The 14011-nt window shown below is 41.3% G+C and overlaps 1 protein-coding gene across 1 annotated transcript in view; it reads left to right on the top strand.

The window, feature by feature from the left end:
• The window catches only part of ESR1 (estrogen receptor 1), a 211389-nt gene that overhangs the window by 174628 nt on the left and 22750 nt on the right, over positions 1-14011 (top strand). Inside the window, exon 6 of the mRNA XM_005884736.2 lies at positions 5809-5942. Coding sequence (XP_005884798.1) covers positions 5809-5942 — 134 coding nt within the window. The remainder of the gene's footprint in view (positions 1-5808; positions 5943-14011) is intronic.

Here is a 14011-nt window from a genome sequence, read left to right on the forward strand (position 1 = left end):
CTGAGAAAAGCAGAGAACTGAAAACTTTCTCCCTGCAGTCACACTTCCCAACTTCTTCAGCAAGGTCTGCTTGACTCGGGATGTGTCTTCTGAAAATTTTACATTTCTAAAATGCTCTAAATTGCTCCAGGCATTTATTCCTCAGCCTCTCAGTGAAGATAGTACTGGCTTTCATTTCATAGCAGCTCTTCTCAAGGTAATGGACTAAAAGTTATTTCCACTTGAAATCCAATCCTTCAAAATGAATCCTACAATATGGTTTTTGTCTCCCTTTTGTCAGAATAACTCTAAGAAGATGATCTTCTGATCATATTCTTAAAATTTATCTTATTGGTTTTTATTTTATTCCATTTTCCAGGTCATTCTTATGCTCATTCAGGCACAGAGTTAAGTAATTGGTTCAAGGTCACATAACTGGTAAATGTATGCATCAAGATTTGAACCCAGGTAGTTGGATGCCAAACTCTGAACTGCTTTTATCTCAAGTAATCAGCTTTGAGATGCAACCATTGAAATTTTGCATTTTTCAAGATTTACTGGTATTGCCATTGTAAATGGTGATGATGTGTAGAACAGAAATTTGCCATTTAGTTTCACACGTCAAAGAGTCGCATTTGCAAACCTCTTGATTATACAAATATTTATGGATCCACAGCATCGCAGAGTGTGTGCTGAGAGATTTTGTAGCAGCCAAAATACGGAAGTTTTTTAAATACAACTAAACCTGCCACTATTGATTTTAAACAGCATCCTAATTTGCAAACTTTTTTTTCTAACCATACTGTACTTTTCTCAGGACAGCTAAGTTAAATGTTGATCTCCTGGGCTTTCTGTTTGTTTGTTCCTGTCCATAAAGAGAGACTAAGGGGTAGCTTTCCATTTTGTAAGATTATTTTTGAAGATATATAAGGGCAGGTTTGATCTGCACACCCTCATTAGAGCTCTTTATTTCCCAGGTGGAGGAATAAGTACCTAAGGGCTTCTGATAAACAGGCTTTCATTTCTATAGAGAAGAAACTTTGAGGATATTGCATAAACAAATGCTCTTGCAAACCCTCCTCCCCCCTACACACTCCTCCAAAAAACCCACCCCCCACCCCCATTGCTTAAGTGCAAATAGACTGTATTTGAAGAGGACAAAGAGCAGAACAAGGTTTCCCCACTAGGGGATTCTAAGATGCTCTGAACACCTGATGTAATTGGTGGAGGGCTTCATCCTTGCAGGCTGTCACGTCTCACAGTTGGAGTCCAAGGCTGGGCCGCTTGCTAAACTACTCCTGATATATGACTAAAGCTGTTCTTTCTTCAAAAATAAATCTTGTTCTTCCATACCCCATGTATTTCTCAGCCTCAGGAGCACCTCGTGGATTTAGACCAATTTTTACATTACTTAGTCATGTTACCACCAGATTCTCAGTAGTCAACCCATGTCTGATGCTGTTGATTCATCTGTTCCATCTGAAATTGAGTTAATTCTCTGGTCTGAATGGCTCCCTGAGGTTAGGATAGAATATTTTGGCAGCATTTCAACAAGGAAGCCCTGACCCCAAGGTGTAATGACCTCAGTGGACAGATGGTAAAGGGTTCCTCTGTGTTGGGCAGGTATCAAGTGTCTGAACGCCCAGCAAGGCCCACATGGATTTGTTCCTGATCTTAGGGTTCCTGGTCACCTGTTCACTGGCTCACATGGCAAGCCCTTTCACCTGTGACACTGCTAATGAGGGACCTACAGATACCACATCATCAGTCAGTCATTTCCATGTGGGCAACATGTAGTGATTTACTAAAAAGATCATCAGGGTCAACAAAGAACATAGCACTTATTTATTATACCAAAAGTGTTTAGACCAAGGGAGTTTTTCCCATGGAAAGAATAGTGGATTTAGTCTTATGGAGACAACATAAAGTTCTTGTAGACTTTTAGAGAACCCTTAGAAACTAGGGACTTCAGCGGAATAAATATTCTCCCAGGCGCCCTCAAAGTTGAGACTCCCAGCAGCAAACATGAAGCACTTCGCTCTGCATGGAAGCAAGCCCCAGGTCCTCCTAGCACAGCGGTTCTCAACCTGTGGGTCATGACCCCTTTGGCGGTCGAACGACCCTTTCACAGGGGTCGCCTAAGACCATCCTGCATATCAGATATTTACATTACGATGCATAACAGTAGCAACATTACAGTTATGAAGTAGCAACGAAAATAATGTTATGGTTGGGTCACAACATGAGGAACTGTATTTAAAGGGCCAGAAGGTTGAGAACCACTGTAAATGTCTCAATGATTTATACTTAAGGTGTGTGCCCTCTGCGCCCTCTAAAGGACCACCACCACACACACAGAACCTTTAGGGATGCGCCATACCCAGTCTATGGCTCCCAGTTTGTGCTGAAGAGCAAGCATTGTGTTGTGGACAGGTATGATGGGGAGAAATCACAGGCTATGCAGTGGGAAGAAGCTGAGAAGAATGCTCTCTTGCTGAAAGGGTTAAGAACAAGCTTCTCAGGAGAAAATGTGGGAGACTATTGAAAAGGGACCAGAAGAACAGAGAACAGTTAAGACTCCACTCTCAGTTTCTGAGCTGAACTTTTGCTCACAGCAGGTGAGCGCAGCTCCCTCCCACACTGAGAGCTGCTCCCCTGCCGTTGTGCAGTCTGTGAAGTAAACAGACGTTACACTGAGAAAGGAACGTTTCTCTATTTTGGCTATTAGTTGTTATTTTTAAAGCTTTATCCTCCAAACCCTTTTCCCTCTCCTTGTTTATTTTTTCACTAGAAAGAAAATGTGCTTCTTAAAAAAAAAAATCAACTACAGGACAAGAAAAACTCACTTCTAGTATTCTCTGTCTGATTAAGGCCAACTCACCTCTGGGTGTGACCACCTTATCACCTCCTCTTGTGGAAGGTAGCATTGAATGTTTTCCTCCGCCTACTGGTATGTAGAACTTTCATACACCTGGATTTCCACCGTCAAAGCAAAATCTACCACAGCAATTGTTTTCTGGGTGCTTCAGGTAAAAAGGCCAACCTCTCCCTTGATATCTATGGATCGATTTATCAGTCCATAACTAATAGTTAAATATAGACCCTGCTGTGTGCCACATACCATTCTAAGCACTTTATATAAAATCCCATTTATCTTTATCTAAGAATATTCAAACAGTTGCTTCAATATTGATGTGGGTTAAACTTGGGGAGATTGACATTATTTGGAAGAGACTTTCTAGGCCTTTTTTGGGGAATGCATCCCGTTGTGCTACACCTGTCTTTCTCCTTGTCTATTTTGTCTCTGTTCTGGGTCTTCATATTAACGAGGCCTATGCCTAATGCCTAGCTCAAAGCCTGGTGTAATGGGCCCTCAATCTGTCTTTTTGAATGACTTAAAGTGAAGCAAGACAAGGAGACAGAGAAAATCTTATTGGAATTCTTTCTTCTGGTGTAGGTGGTGTGGTTTGACTTAACAGTTTTGAGACCTAATTCCCTTATTTGGAAAGTGGAAATAATAATACCAACCTTAGGGGGCAGCTGTAAGAAGTAAATAAATTTTATCAAAAGTACTAGCATATGTCAAGTCAGCGCGTTAAAGATGGTTTATTCCATAAAGGTGTTAAGAAAACTAACTAGCTGCCTGGGAAAAATAGTAAGTTGAATCCCTGTCTCACATCTTACATCAAAGTAAGTATCAAATGATAGTTTCACGACTATAGAAATTTACTAAAATCTATTGTATGGTACACTTTAAATGGATTCTTTGATAAGTCATGATATCTTAATAAAGTGTTTATAAAAAATAAAATCCAGAAGAACAAAGATTTAAACATAAAAATATATACTAGAACTATACTAGAAAGAAACATAAGACAGAAATATTTTATTTATGTTACTGGAAGGGAGAATGACCTTTTCAAGCAAGACATGTTATTTTAAAGCCATAAATGAACAGTTTGATAAATATGTTTATGTAATGACTAGAGGCCTGATGCACGAAATTCGTGCAAGAGTAGGCCTTTGGACATCTGGTCTAATTAGATTAAATGTTTGCAGAAGAAAATACCAGAAACCAAGTCAAAAGAAAACAGGACAAACCATTAGAAAAACCATTGAGAGCACATAGAACAAAGTGATAACTATTACAATATATAAAGAGCTCTTAAGAATCAATGTGAACATGACTAATATCCAAGAGAAAAAGGAGACCTCTCAGAGAAAGAGCTTATACCAATATATTCTCCTACCAACAGCCTGTTGGTACAAGCTCTTTGGAAGCAATTTTTGAACTACTTATCAAAGTTTTAAAAATACTCCTCTGATATAGTGATTCTACTTCTAGGAATTTATTCTATAGCTATCTATAGATGTGCCCAAAGATGTAAGCATAAGGGTAATCATTGCAGGAGCTGTTTGTAATGGCAAAATAATAGAAATCAAACTAAATGTCTGCCAATAAAAAAGTGGTTAAAGAAATCACAGCTTTTTTTTTTTCCTGGTGAAAAACTATGTAGTTTTTAAAAACAGTTGAGGAAGAACTTCAAGATATTTTAATTGAAAACAAAACAAAAAAGATACTGGGCAATGTGTTTAGTGTTTATGTTTTAAATTTGTATATATTTCACAAATATATCTTTGCATATGAATAGACTATTTTAACTTCTTCCTGTCCTTCTTGATTACAACATGCCCCAAATTGAGCCTGTGAACAAAAAGATGAATGAGTTCCTTTCCATATATCATTTAATTTAATTTCTGCAACAATTATATACAAGTGACACTAAGATAGTAATTTATTTTTAAAATATTACATGTGATGAATTACATGTTATGTTATCAATGTTAAATTCTTGATGCCAAGGCTCTGTTGCATAGGGAAAAGCCTAAACTTCCTATAATGATGTAGGACCTTCTTCTTCACCTGACCATTTCCTTCTTTCTCACATTAATCTATCTCTTTCTAGCACACTGCTCAATATTCTTTCATTTGTTCCTCCTTTCCACATTTAGGGCCTTCTTCCAGTGATGTTTTCAGTGAAATTCTACATTCTCTTAAAGTATTACCTCAAATGCCACCTACTAAGCAAATTCTCACCTGTCATCCTCAACAACATCAATAGTTCCAGTTCAGCTAGAGCCCATAATTTTCAGTTTCTTCTCTACTTCAAAAGCACTCTATATAACTCTGTTATACTTGATTATGTTATTTCAAGGCCATGAACATATTGAAACTGGAGGCCCTGTTTTTTTGTTTGTTTGTTTGTTGTTTTTAATTATTGATTTCACAGAAGAAGGGAGAGGGAGATAGAAACATCAATGATGAGAGAGAGTCATTGATCGGCTGCCTCCTACATGCCCCCCCACTGGGGATCGAGCCCACAACCTGGGCATGTGCCTTGACCGGAATCGAACCGTGACATCCTGGTTCATAGGTCGATGCTCAACCACTGAGCCACACCGGCCGGGGTGGAGGCCCTGTTTTTATTCCCATAACTACCACAATATCTAGAATATAGGAACAGATAAAAAATATTAGAAAAATCATTTACCTCAATCTTAATAATTTTTTATTACCTATAGGTTGAAGAATGCTATAATTAACATACATATTTGGGGAATGAATATTTGAAATGAAAATGGTTTATTCGTGGGAAATCTTTTTGCCTTGCTTCCTAGAATTCAAATGAACGTTCATGCTCCATAAACAGAATGGCTACAGTTTTTTGATACAGATTTGGAGCCAGCAGATTTTTATGAATGTGAACCTTATCATACCTTCTGGAACTTCTATGTTCTTTAATACTTTTTTTCCCTGCATTTTCATAGGAACCAGGGAAAATGTGTAGAGGGCATGGTGGAGATCTTTGACATGTTGCTGGCTACATCATCTCGGTTTCGTATGATGAATCTCCAGGGAGAGGAGTTTGTGTGCCTCAAATCCATCATTTTGCTCAATTCTGGTGAGTTGATAACATGTGAGAATTTAATTCTCAGTTACTGAAAGAAATATGTATTTTCAACCAGATGCAAGCTACCTGCTACAAAGGCATAATCATAAATTGAAGGGAACCACTGACAGACATTTAAAACAATCTATTGGCATTGTTGACTACTTACTGAGGTGGAACCTCACTGTTTCAATATGATGAATAAAAACAAATTGAATTGAATGAAAAAGGCATGGAATTAAATGGCCTTTTTGTTGAAATAGTTGTATCTTTTGGTAGATATTGGGGGTGTTTTTATTCAAGTGATTCATGTATAGACATCTGGCTATTGACCAGTAGTTAAAGTTACACTGTTTAAAAAATGGTGACCAATTCCAAGTTCCAGATCGTAAGGAAAGAAGCTTATTTGAGACAGACTATATTTTTGGTCAAAACCGATTAGCTGAAAAATATAACTGGCTCAGAGATAGGAAATCCTGGTCCTAAGACCGAGGCAGATGGAATGCAGTAAATTGGACCAGCTGAAAGGGAGTTTTTTCATTGGTCTTTGGTATCTAATTCAACTGTCCCCTCCTATTTATTCATTGGAGAGAGCTCAGCTGAGAACACATCTTTTTTTTTTTTTTTTTTTTTTTTTTTTTGTAGTGAGGTTGGCTGTATTATAAAAAGTCATTTCAGGTCACCAGATGGAAATCATGGCTCAGCCTGAACTAACACCCTGACTCCTCCCACCCCCTCAGTATTTGGCCCTAAGCACTAGATCTCCAGTCTGTGGGACCTGAAACTCAACAATTGGGTGTCAGCTGCAGTGTAGATGCCCTTAATCTAGACCTTTACCCCTAATCCGTGGCCCTCCTTCATGCCTCAGGCCTCATTCTTACATAGAAATCATAGGTATTTTAAAGCCCTGGCCTGATTTAGATCTCCTTCCTTACACCAGTAGGTCCTATCTCAAATTTCCCAGTAACTGAACAAACAGTCTGTATTGATCACGGGTAGAGAATCAGCACATCTTTCTCTTTTCAGATGTTTTGTCTCTTCCTGGTGATTGGCGGTCCCTTCCCACCCCCCACCCTCCTAACAATTTTCCACTTCTCTTCCCCACCAATGCTAGTAACCAAATCACTTAACGGTCATCATAGTAATCATTCTCACTTATCAACAGATAAATGGAAATCTATACTATTACACTAGACAATGACAGGATTACAGAATGAAGTTACATAAAAAAATAATGTGATCTATACTAAGGCAGTGATTAGGACTCCATTCAAGTTTCTGGTTCCACTCACATGCATTGTGCTTTTCATTTTAGTCATTTGTCCTGGACATTGCAGGGTCCAGACCCCTCAATGGCTGTTTAGTGGATGAGTGTTCTGGGAGCAGTGCCACTCGGCTGCCCGGTGCCAGGTCCTGAACCTGCTCCTTCTTCGGTGGAGGGCTGGCACATGCAGGCAATCTGCTAACTTCAGGGAAAGCTGGCCTGTCAGTGCTGGGACATTTCCCCCACTGTTACCAGGAAATAATACCCGAGACAGGAAGTGAAACTGGTGAGCTGTATAATCAACGCAGTAGATGCTGTGGCCTTGGTAACCAAAAGTGTTTCCTTCGATCCATATAGCTTTTTCCTACATTATCGTTCTGTTCCTATGATTGGGTGTGTGTTTTTTTACATTTAATATTATGTTTAAAAAGGCAAGACTTTTGCCATCAAAATTTTGGATTTGTAGACCCATGTTTTTTAAGTCCCAGAGGGGAAAAAGATATCTTTCAGCCCTCGTAAGAAAGTCTTTTATTAAGACTAGCACCAGAGCCTGGCTGGTGTGGCTCAGTGGTTGAGCATCGACCTGTGCAGGAGGTCACAAGTTCAATTCAAAGTCAGGGCACGTGCTCAGGTTGCGGGCTTGATTCCCAGTAGGGGATGTGCAGGAGCCAGTGGATCGATGTTCCTTTCTCACCGATGCTTCTATCTCTTCTCCCTTTCCCTTCCTCTCTCTCTAAAATCAATAAAAACATATTTAAGAAAAAAAGACTAGCACCAGAATCTCAAGCCAGGATTTCCCACTGCAGAATTGCAGAATTTGGACCTCCACCTTACACTCCCCCCCCCCCCCCCCCCACACACACACACAGGAGTTCAACGTCCTACTGGATTCTCCTTCTTTCTCAGGATCTGCTGTGAGCTTCCCCTGCACTTGAAGGGTTGGCACGCCATTTTGGAATGCAAGGCATTGCATACTGACAGAGTTGAACAGCTGTCTTTTTTGTGAGATAGCAGGGTGACAGCTGGTTCGAGAGCAGTAACAAAACAGAGGCTGTCGCTCAACCTGGAAATAGCGAGATCACTTTTTCCACTCGCAAAGCGAGCTGTTTCCGAAAAGCAGAGCTGCTGCTGGGCATAGCTCCTAGTGTCGCATATTGTTCCTGAGAAATAGAATAAAGAGGACAGGACTTGGAAACAGAATCATATATGGTGCTAGATCCTTTTTCAGAGTGAAAAAAGCAATCGGTCAGATGGAGGTTACCATCATCTCCTCTCAAGAGACAGTATAGAGTGGCTCCAACTCCAAGACTGTCTGACAGAAGCCGAGCTGGAAACGGTTCAGGAAACCTAGGCTAGAAGGTTTTTGTGATCCCTGGGAAACCAGACCTCAGTGAATGAAGGAACCTTGGGCTTTGTGTGGACATCCTGTCACCCAAGTCTGAGGAGTTTGTGTTATGTTGGCCTTGACTTTGGGGCAGAAGCACTAGGGAGTTGAAAGGTGGTTGTGAAGACCTGCTAGGAATGTTTTTCTGGAAGTCTTGAGAGGGTCTCCCAAATGCCAAAATCTCCACGAGAAGCCCTTTTTGCAGCTGTTAGGGAGCAGGATCATCATGATTTCTGCCTCATTTAGCATAGTTATTACTTTGCTTCAGAAGGCCTAGAGCAGGGGTGGGCAAACTTTTTGACTCGAGGGCCACAATGGGTTCTTAAACTGGACCGGAGGGCCGGAACAAAAGCATGGATGGAGTGTTTGTGTGAACTAATATAAATTCAAAGTAAACATCATTACATAAAAGGGTACGGTCTTTTTTTTTTTTTTAGTTTTATTCATTTCAAACGGGCCGGATCCGGCCCGCGGGCAGTAGTTTGCCCACGGCTGGCCTAGAATCTTCCATAGGACAAAATCTGTTTGTTTTCTACTCCCCACCAAAGGGCAGAGGCATTCCTTGTTGATTCAAAGATGCTGTAGCAAAGTCAGTGCCAGCTTCAAGGCACTCTAAGAACCAGCTGGACAGAGCTCAAGAGGAGGGCAAATGAGAACAGAGCAGATGAGTACAACACAGAAGGCTGAGAGGGAGGGTGGGGAGCTGGAGCTATAGAGGGGGTGGGGCAAAAGTTCTGCACTTGCTCACGGTATTCCTTCTACACAATGTGACTTCAGTTCCTCTTTATAATTCCAACTAGAGGCCCGGTGCACAGATTTGTGCACCGGTGGGGTCCCTCAGCCTGGACTGTGCCCTCTCACAATCCAGAACCCCTCGGGGGATGTCAGAGAGCCGGTTTCAGCCTGATCCCCGCAGGCCAGGCAGAGGGATCCCACTGGTGCACCATTGGGGCCAGGGAGAGACCGTGGGAGGGCTCCAGGGTATGTCCAGCCTGTCTCGCTCAGTCCTGATCAGCTGGACCCCAGCAGCAAGTTAACCTACTGGTCTTCCCCCTGGTGGTCAGTGCATGTCATAGCAACTGGTTGAATAGTCAAACAAAGGGTCAGACACTTAGCATATTAGGCTTTTATTGTATAGGATATTTCTGATCATTCTCAGATCTCATCTCATTCGGGAAATCTACTACCCACGTTCAGAATGAGCTTTTCTTCTCTAGACTATTGTTGTTCTCACAGTCAGGACCACACAATCTAGCATTTGGTCAGTTGGTTGTCTGATTTCATTCATTTATTTAATAATTCATCATTTACTGAATTCCTACTACAAACTTTATGTCAAATATATGAAAATGTATGACAATTTTTGTTTTGTTTTGTTTTTTTACTTCCACCTGGATTGGTTCTTTATACACAGATGTCCTAATTTCCCTATAAGCCACAAATCTCTTTTTCTGTATTCCTCCCAGCTTTTAGCCTGTGAACGGTCAACAAGTATCCCACCATTCATTCACTTAATGGATGCTCATGTGCTAGACATGACCAGGAGCACCTGGCAAGTCCCCACGTTCCCAGGCTGTATCTACCGTTGTAAAACCTATCCTTTTCAGCGTACTGTAGATCTAGGCAACATCAAACTAGTTACTGGTAAAGCAATGCCCAGCTCCCTGGGTTATTGTGAGCTAATGGAAATTACGTCTAGACTGTCTAATGTAGTTCATGGAACACAGCAGACCCTCAATCAAGGACAGCTATCGGCATCACTCTTGAGAATCTCTGGCTTAAATGGAGTCAGTTCATGCCTTTTTTCAATATAATTAAGTGCTTTTAGTTTAAAGGCTTCCTGCTGGGCTTAACAACTGTGCGGGGACTCCGGGGTAATACTAACAATACAGATTGCCACTGTTCTGAGACTTTGTTATTGTGCATTTAATTATGTGGAGAGAAATTTTATCACAAGACTTACCTCCTGGATGATAATTGATTGTTATTTGAACCTTCATATTGGATGAACTCAAGGAAAACTGAGGTGAGCCTTTTGCTACCACCAGGCACTCAATTGGCTGCTTCTTCTCCCCCCATATATGATCCTCATAAACCCCTGGGAATCTACTCCCATTCAGAACAAAACTCTTTCAGTGAGTGTTTTTCATGACTCAGAAAAAGTCACAGGTCAAAGCTTAATAAGTATAAATCCATACTCTCCAGTCAATGGTTTGGCCTTCAAATTGAATTGAATACTTACATCTACCCCTTTTCTGAACCCCTTTCTGACCAGAATTCTTTATATTTCCCAGTAATTCGAAGATTCTCATGAGAAATTTTATCGCAAGACTTACCTCCTGGATGATAATTGATTGTTATTTGAACCTTCATATTGGATGAACTCAAGGAAAACTGAGGTGAGCCTCTTGCTACCACCAGGCACTCAATTGGCTTCTTCTCCCCCCATATATGATCCTCATAAAGCCCTGGGAATCCACTCCCATTCAGAACAAAACTCTTTCAGTGAGTGTTTTTCATGACTCAGAAAAAGTCACAGGTCAAAGCTTAATAAGTATAAATCCATACTCTCCAGTCAATGGTTTGGCCTTCAAATTGAATTGAATACTTACATCTACCCCTTTTCTGAACCCCTTTCTGACCAGAATTCTTTATATTTCCCAGTAATTCGAAGATTCTCATACCCTTCATTCTCTGGTAACTTTATCCAACTGGCTCCCTGGAGAACCTGTGGGCCTCCTGATTCAGCATCTCTGGTAGCTAGCAGATGCACTCTCCTCTCCTGACTCACAGATCATCCCCAGATACCTGGAGGTCTTCTCTGTGCCTGCTGGACCCCCATGTTCCCTTCAGCAGGTGCATCTGTTGCTCCTGAAATGTCTCATGCTATAGAAATGTTGTACTCTTCATTACCTGTTCATCCCAAGATGATCTACAGACATTTCTCTTTCAGTTGATGAAGTAATAAATTTTCAATATAATTAAGTGCTTTTAGTTTAAAGGCTTCCTGCTGGGCTTAACAACTGTGCGGGGACTCCGGGGTAATACTAACAATACAGATTGCCACTGTTCTGAGACTTTGTTATTGTGCATTTAATTATGTGGAGAGAAATTTTATCACAAGACTTACCTCCTGGATGATAATTGATTGTTATTTGAACCTTCATATTGGATGAACTCAAGGAAAACTGAGGTGAGCCTTTTGCTACCACCAGGCACTCAATTGGCTGCTTCTTCTCCCCCCATATATGATCCTCATAAACCCCTGGGAATCTACTCCCATTCAGAACAAAACTCTTTCAGTGAGTGTTTTTCATGACTCAGAAAAAGTCACAGGTCAAAGCTTAATAAGTATAAATCCATACTCTCCAGTCAATGGTTTGGCCTTCAAATTGAATTGAATACTTACATCTACCCCTTTTCTGAACCCCTTTCTGACCAGAATTCTTTATATTTCCCAGTAATTCGAAGATTCTCATACCCTTCATTCTCTGGTAACTTTATCCAACTGGCTCCCTGGAGAACCTGTGGGCCTCCTGATTCAGCATCTCTGGTAGCTAGCAGATGCACTCTCCTCTCCTGACTCACAGATCATCCCCAGATACCTGGAGGTCTTCTCTGTGCCTGCTGGACCCCCATGTTCCCTTCAGCAGGTGCATCTGTTGCTCCTGAAATGTCTCATGCTATAGAAATGTTGTACTCTTCATTACCTGTTCATCCCAAGATGATCTACAGACATTTCTCTTTCAGTTGATGAAGTAATAAAGAAGAGTAAGAGCCAAAAGTCATAGAGTGAAAAGTCAAAGGAAAAGAGAATCCCAGAAAGAATGATGGTAACATCTCTAAAATGTATACACTGGTGTTCATGAGAGGAAAGGGGGATATGGAATGGTGAACAGGAGCATATACATTCAACGTCAACATACAAACAGCACCAGCTGTTGTCTCATCTAGTTCTGTTCCTATGCTTCTATGGCATATCTTGTCATCTCAGTGGCTTGCCAAAACACAGGATGCTGGAGGGGATGACATCGTTTGCTTTACGTGTGCACTGGAGGCCCCACTCTGGTCAGGGAAGCATTTATTTCATGAAAAGTTATAACAAACTTTTATCATGATGGATGTTTCCTTTCTTCAAAGCTGAATTCCTTGTACTCTTATTTATTAGACAACTAGAGGTCCGGTGCATGAAATTTGTGCACGGTGTGTGTGTGTGGGGGTGTCTGTCAGCCCGGCCTGCACCCTCTCCCTCCAATCTGATCTCTCTCGCAATCCGGGACTGCTGCCTCCTAACTGCTTGCCTGCCTGCGTGCCCGATCACCCCTAACTGCCTCTGCCTGCCGGCCTCATGCCCCTAACTGCTCTCCTACCAACCTGATCGCCCCTAACTGCCCTCTCCTGATGGCCTGATTGCCCCTAACTGCCTCTGCCTTGGCCCCTGCCACCATGGCTTTGTCAGGAAGGACATCCAGAAGATGTCTGGTCTAGTTAGCATATTACTCTTTTATTAGTATATATTATTTAGAGCATTTATATTTTTAAGTTTAGAAATAAGATAATGATTCGGGCTCCATATATTTAGATACAAGAACATTTTGAAAGCATATTGACTGTAAGCAGTCAGGATCATTCATTCTCAGTGGTGAAAGGTCTCTGGCAGGAGCAGGCCTTGGACATTGCAAATAGGCACATTGACAGGTGTGCCCATTGTTGTCACGGTGAAGGAGACTTCATTGCATTAATCTCTTGAGTTCTTTATGATGCAAGCTTCCTCTCCAGGGAGCCTGCTTATTGCTATTATTTTGAGATAAATGGCACTTCATGGTTATTAAGTGGTTCATTGTCTTCTCTCTGGCTGACTGGGTTCTGTAGGCGGTCACTCAACTGTAGGAATCTTTCCCTGCTACTAATTTCTGGGCAACCTGGAGCACACCTCATGGGATCCTTTAATTTCCTGAAAACTGGTTGTGGCATGGACTCTGTCATCAGTCAGGCAGCTGTGCCACTCACCTACGGTTGGGGGGCGGGAAAGTGATGTATTCTGATAAGCTGTGTTCCTGAGCCTCAGGTGGAAAATGGAAATAACGATGCCAACTCATGGAATCATTGTGACTATTGAGAGAAAGGCCATGTAGTGTCTGGCACATAATAGATGCTTTATTCATGCTCTTGACATACAAAACCCTCCCTGGCTTTTGACTTTATGAAAAAAATTGCTATGTCCTTCTTAGCAGATAATACATCCCTGCCTGGAAATTCTATGGGGGGATGTCACTCCTCACTTTGGGGGATGAGAAATTGCATTTTCACAACAAAGACATCCTTCTTATAAATGGAGTAGTCTTGGGCCCCAGATGGGGACAGTGGTTCCTGTATCTTGTCAGAGTTTCTAAGAAACTGGTAAATCAACCAAGTGCCTGTAGCCTGGGGAAG

Source organism: Myotis brandtii, unplaced genomic scaffold, assembly GCF_000412655.1.
Source record: "Myotis brandtii unplaced genomic scaffold, ASM41265v1 scaffold847, whole genome shotgun sequence".
In the NCBI taxonomy this organism is placed as follows: domain Eukaryota; kingdom Metazoa; phylum Chordata; class Mammalia; order Chiroptera; family Vespertilionidae; genus Myotis; species Myotis brandtii.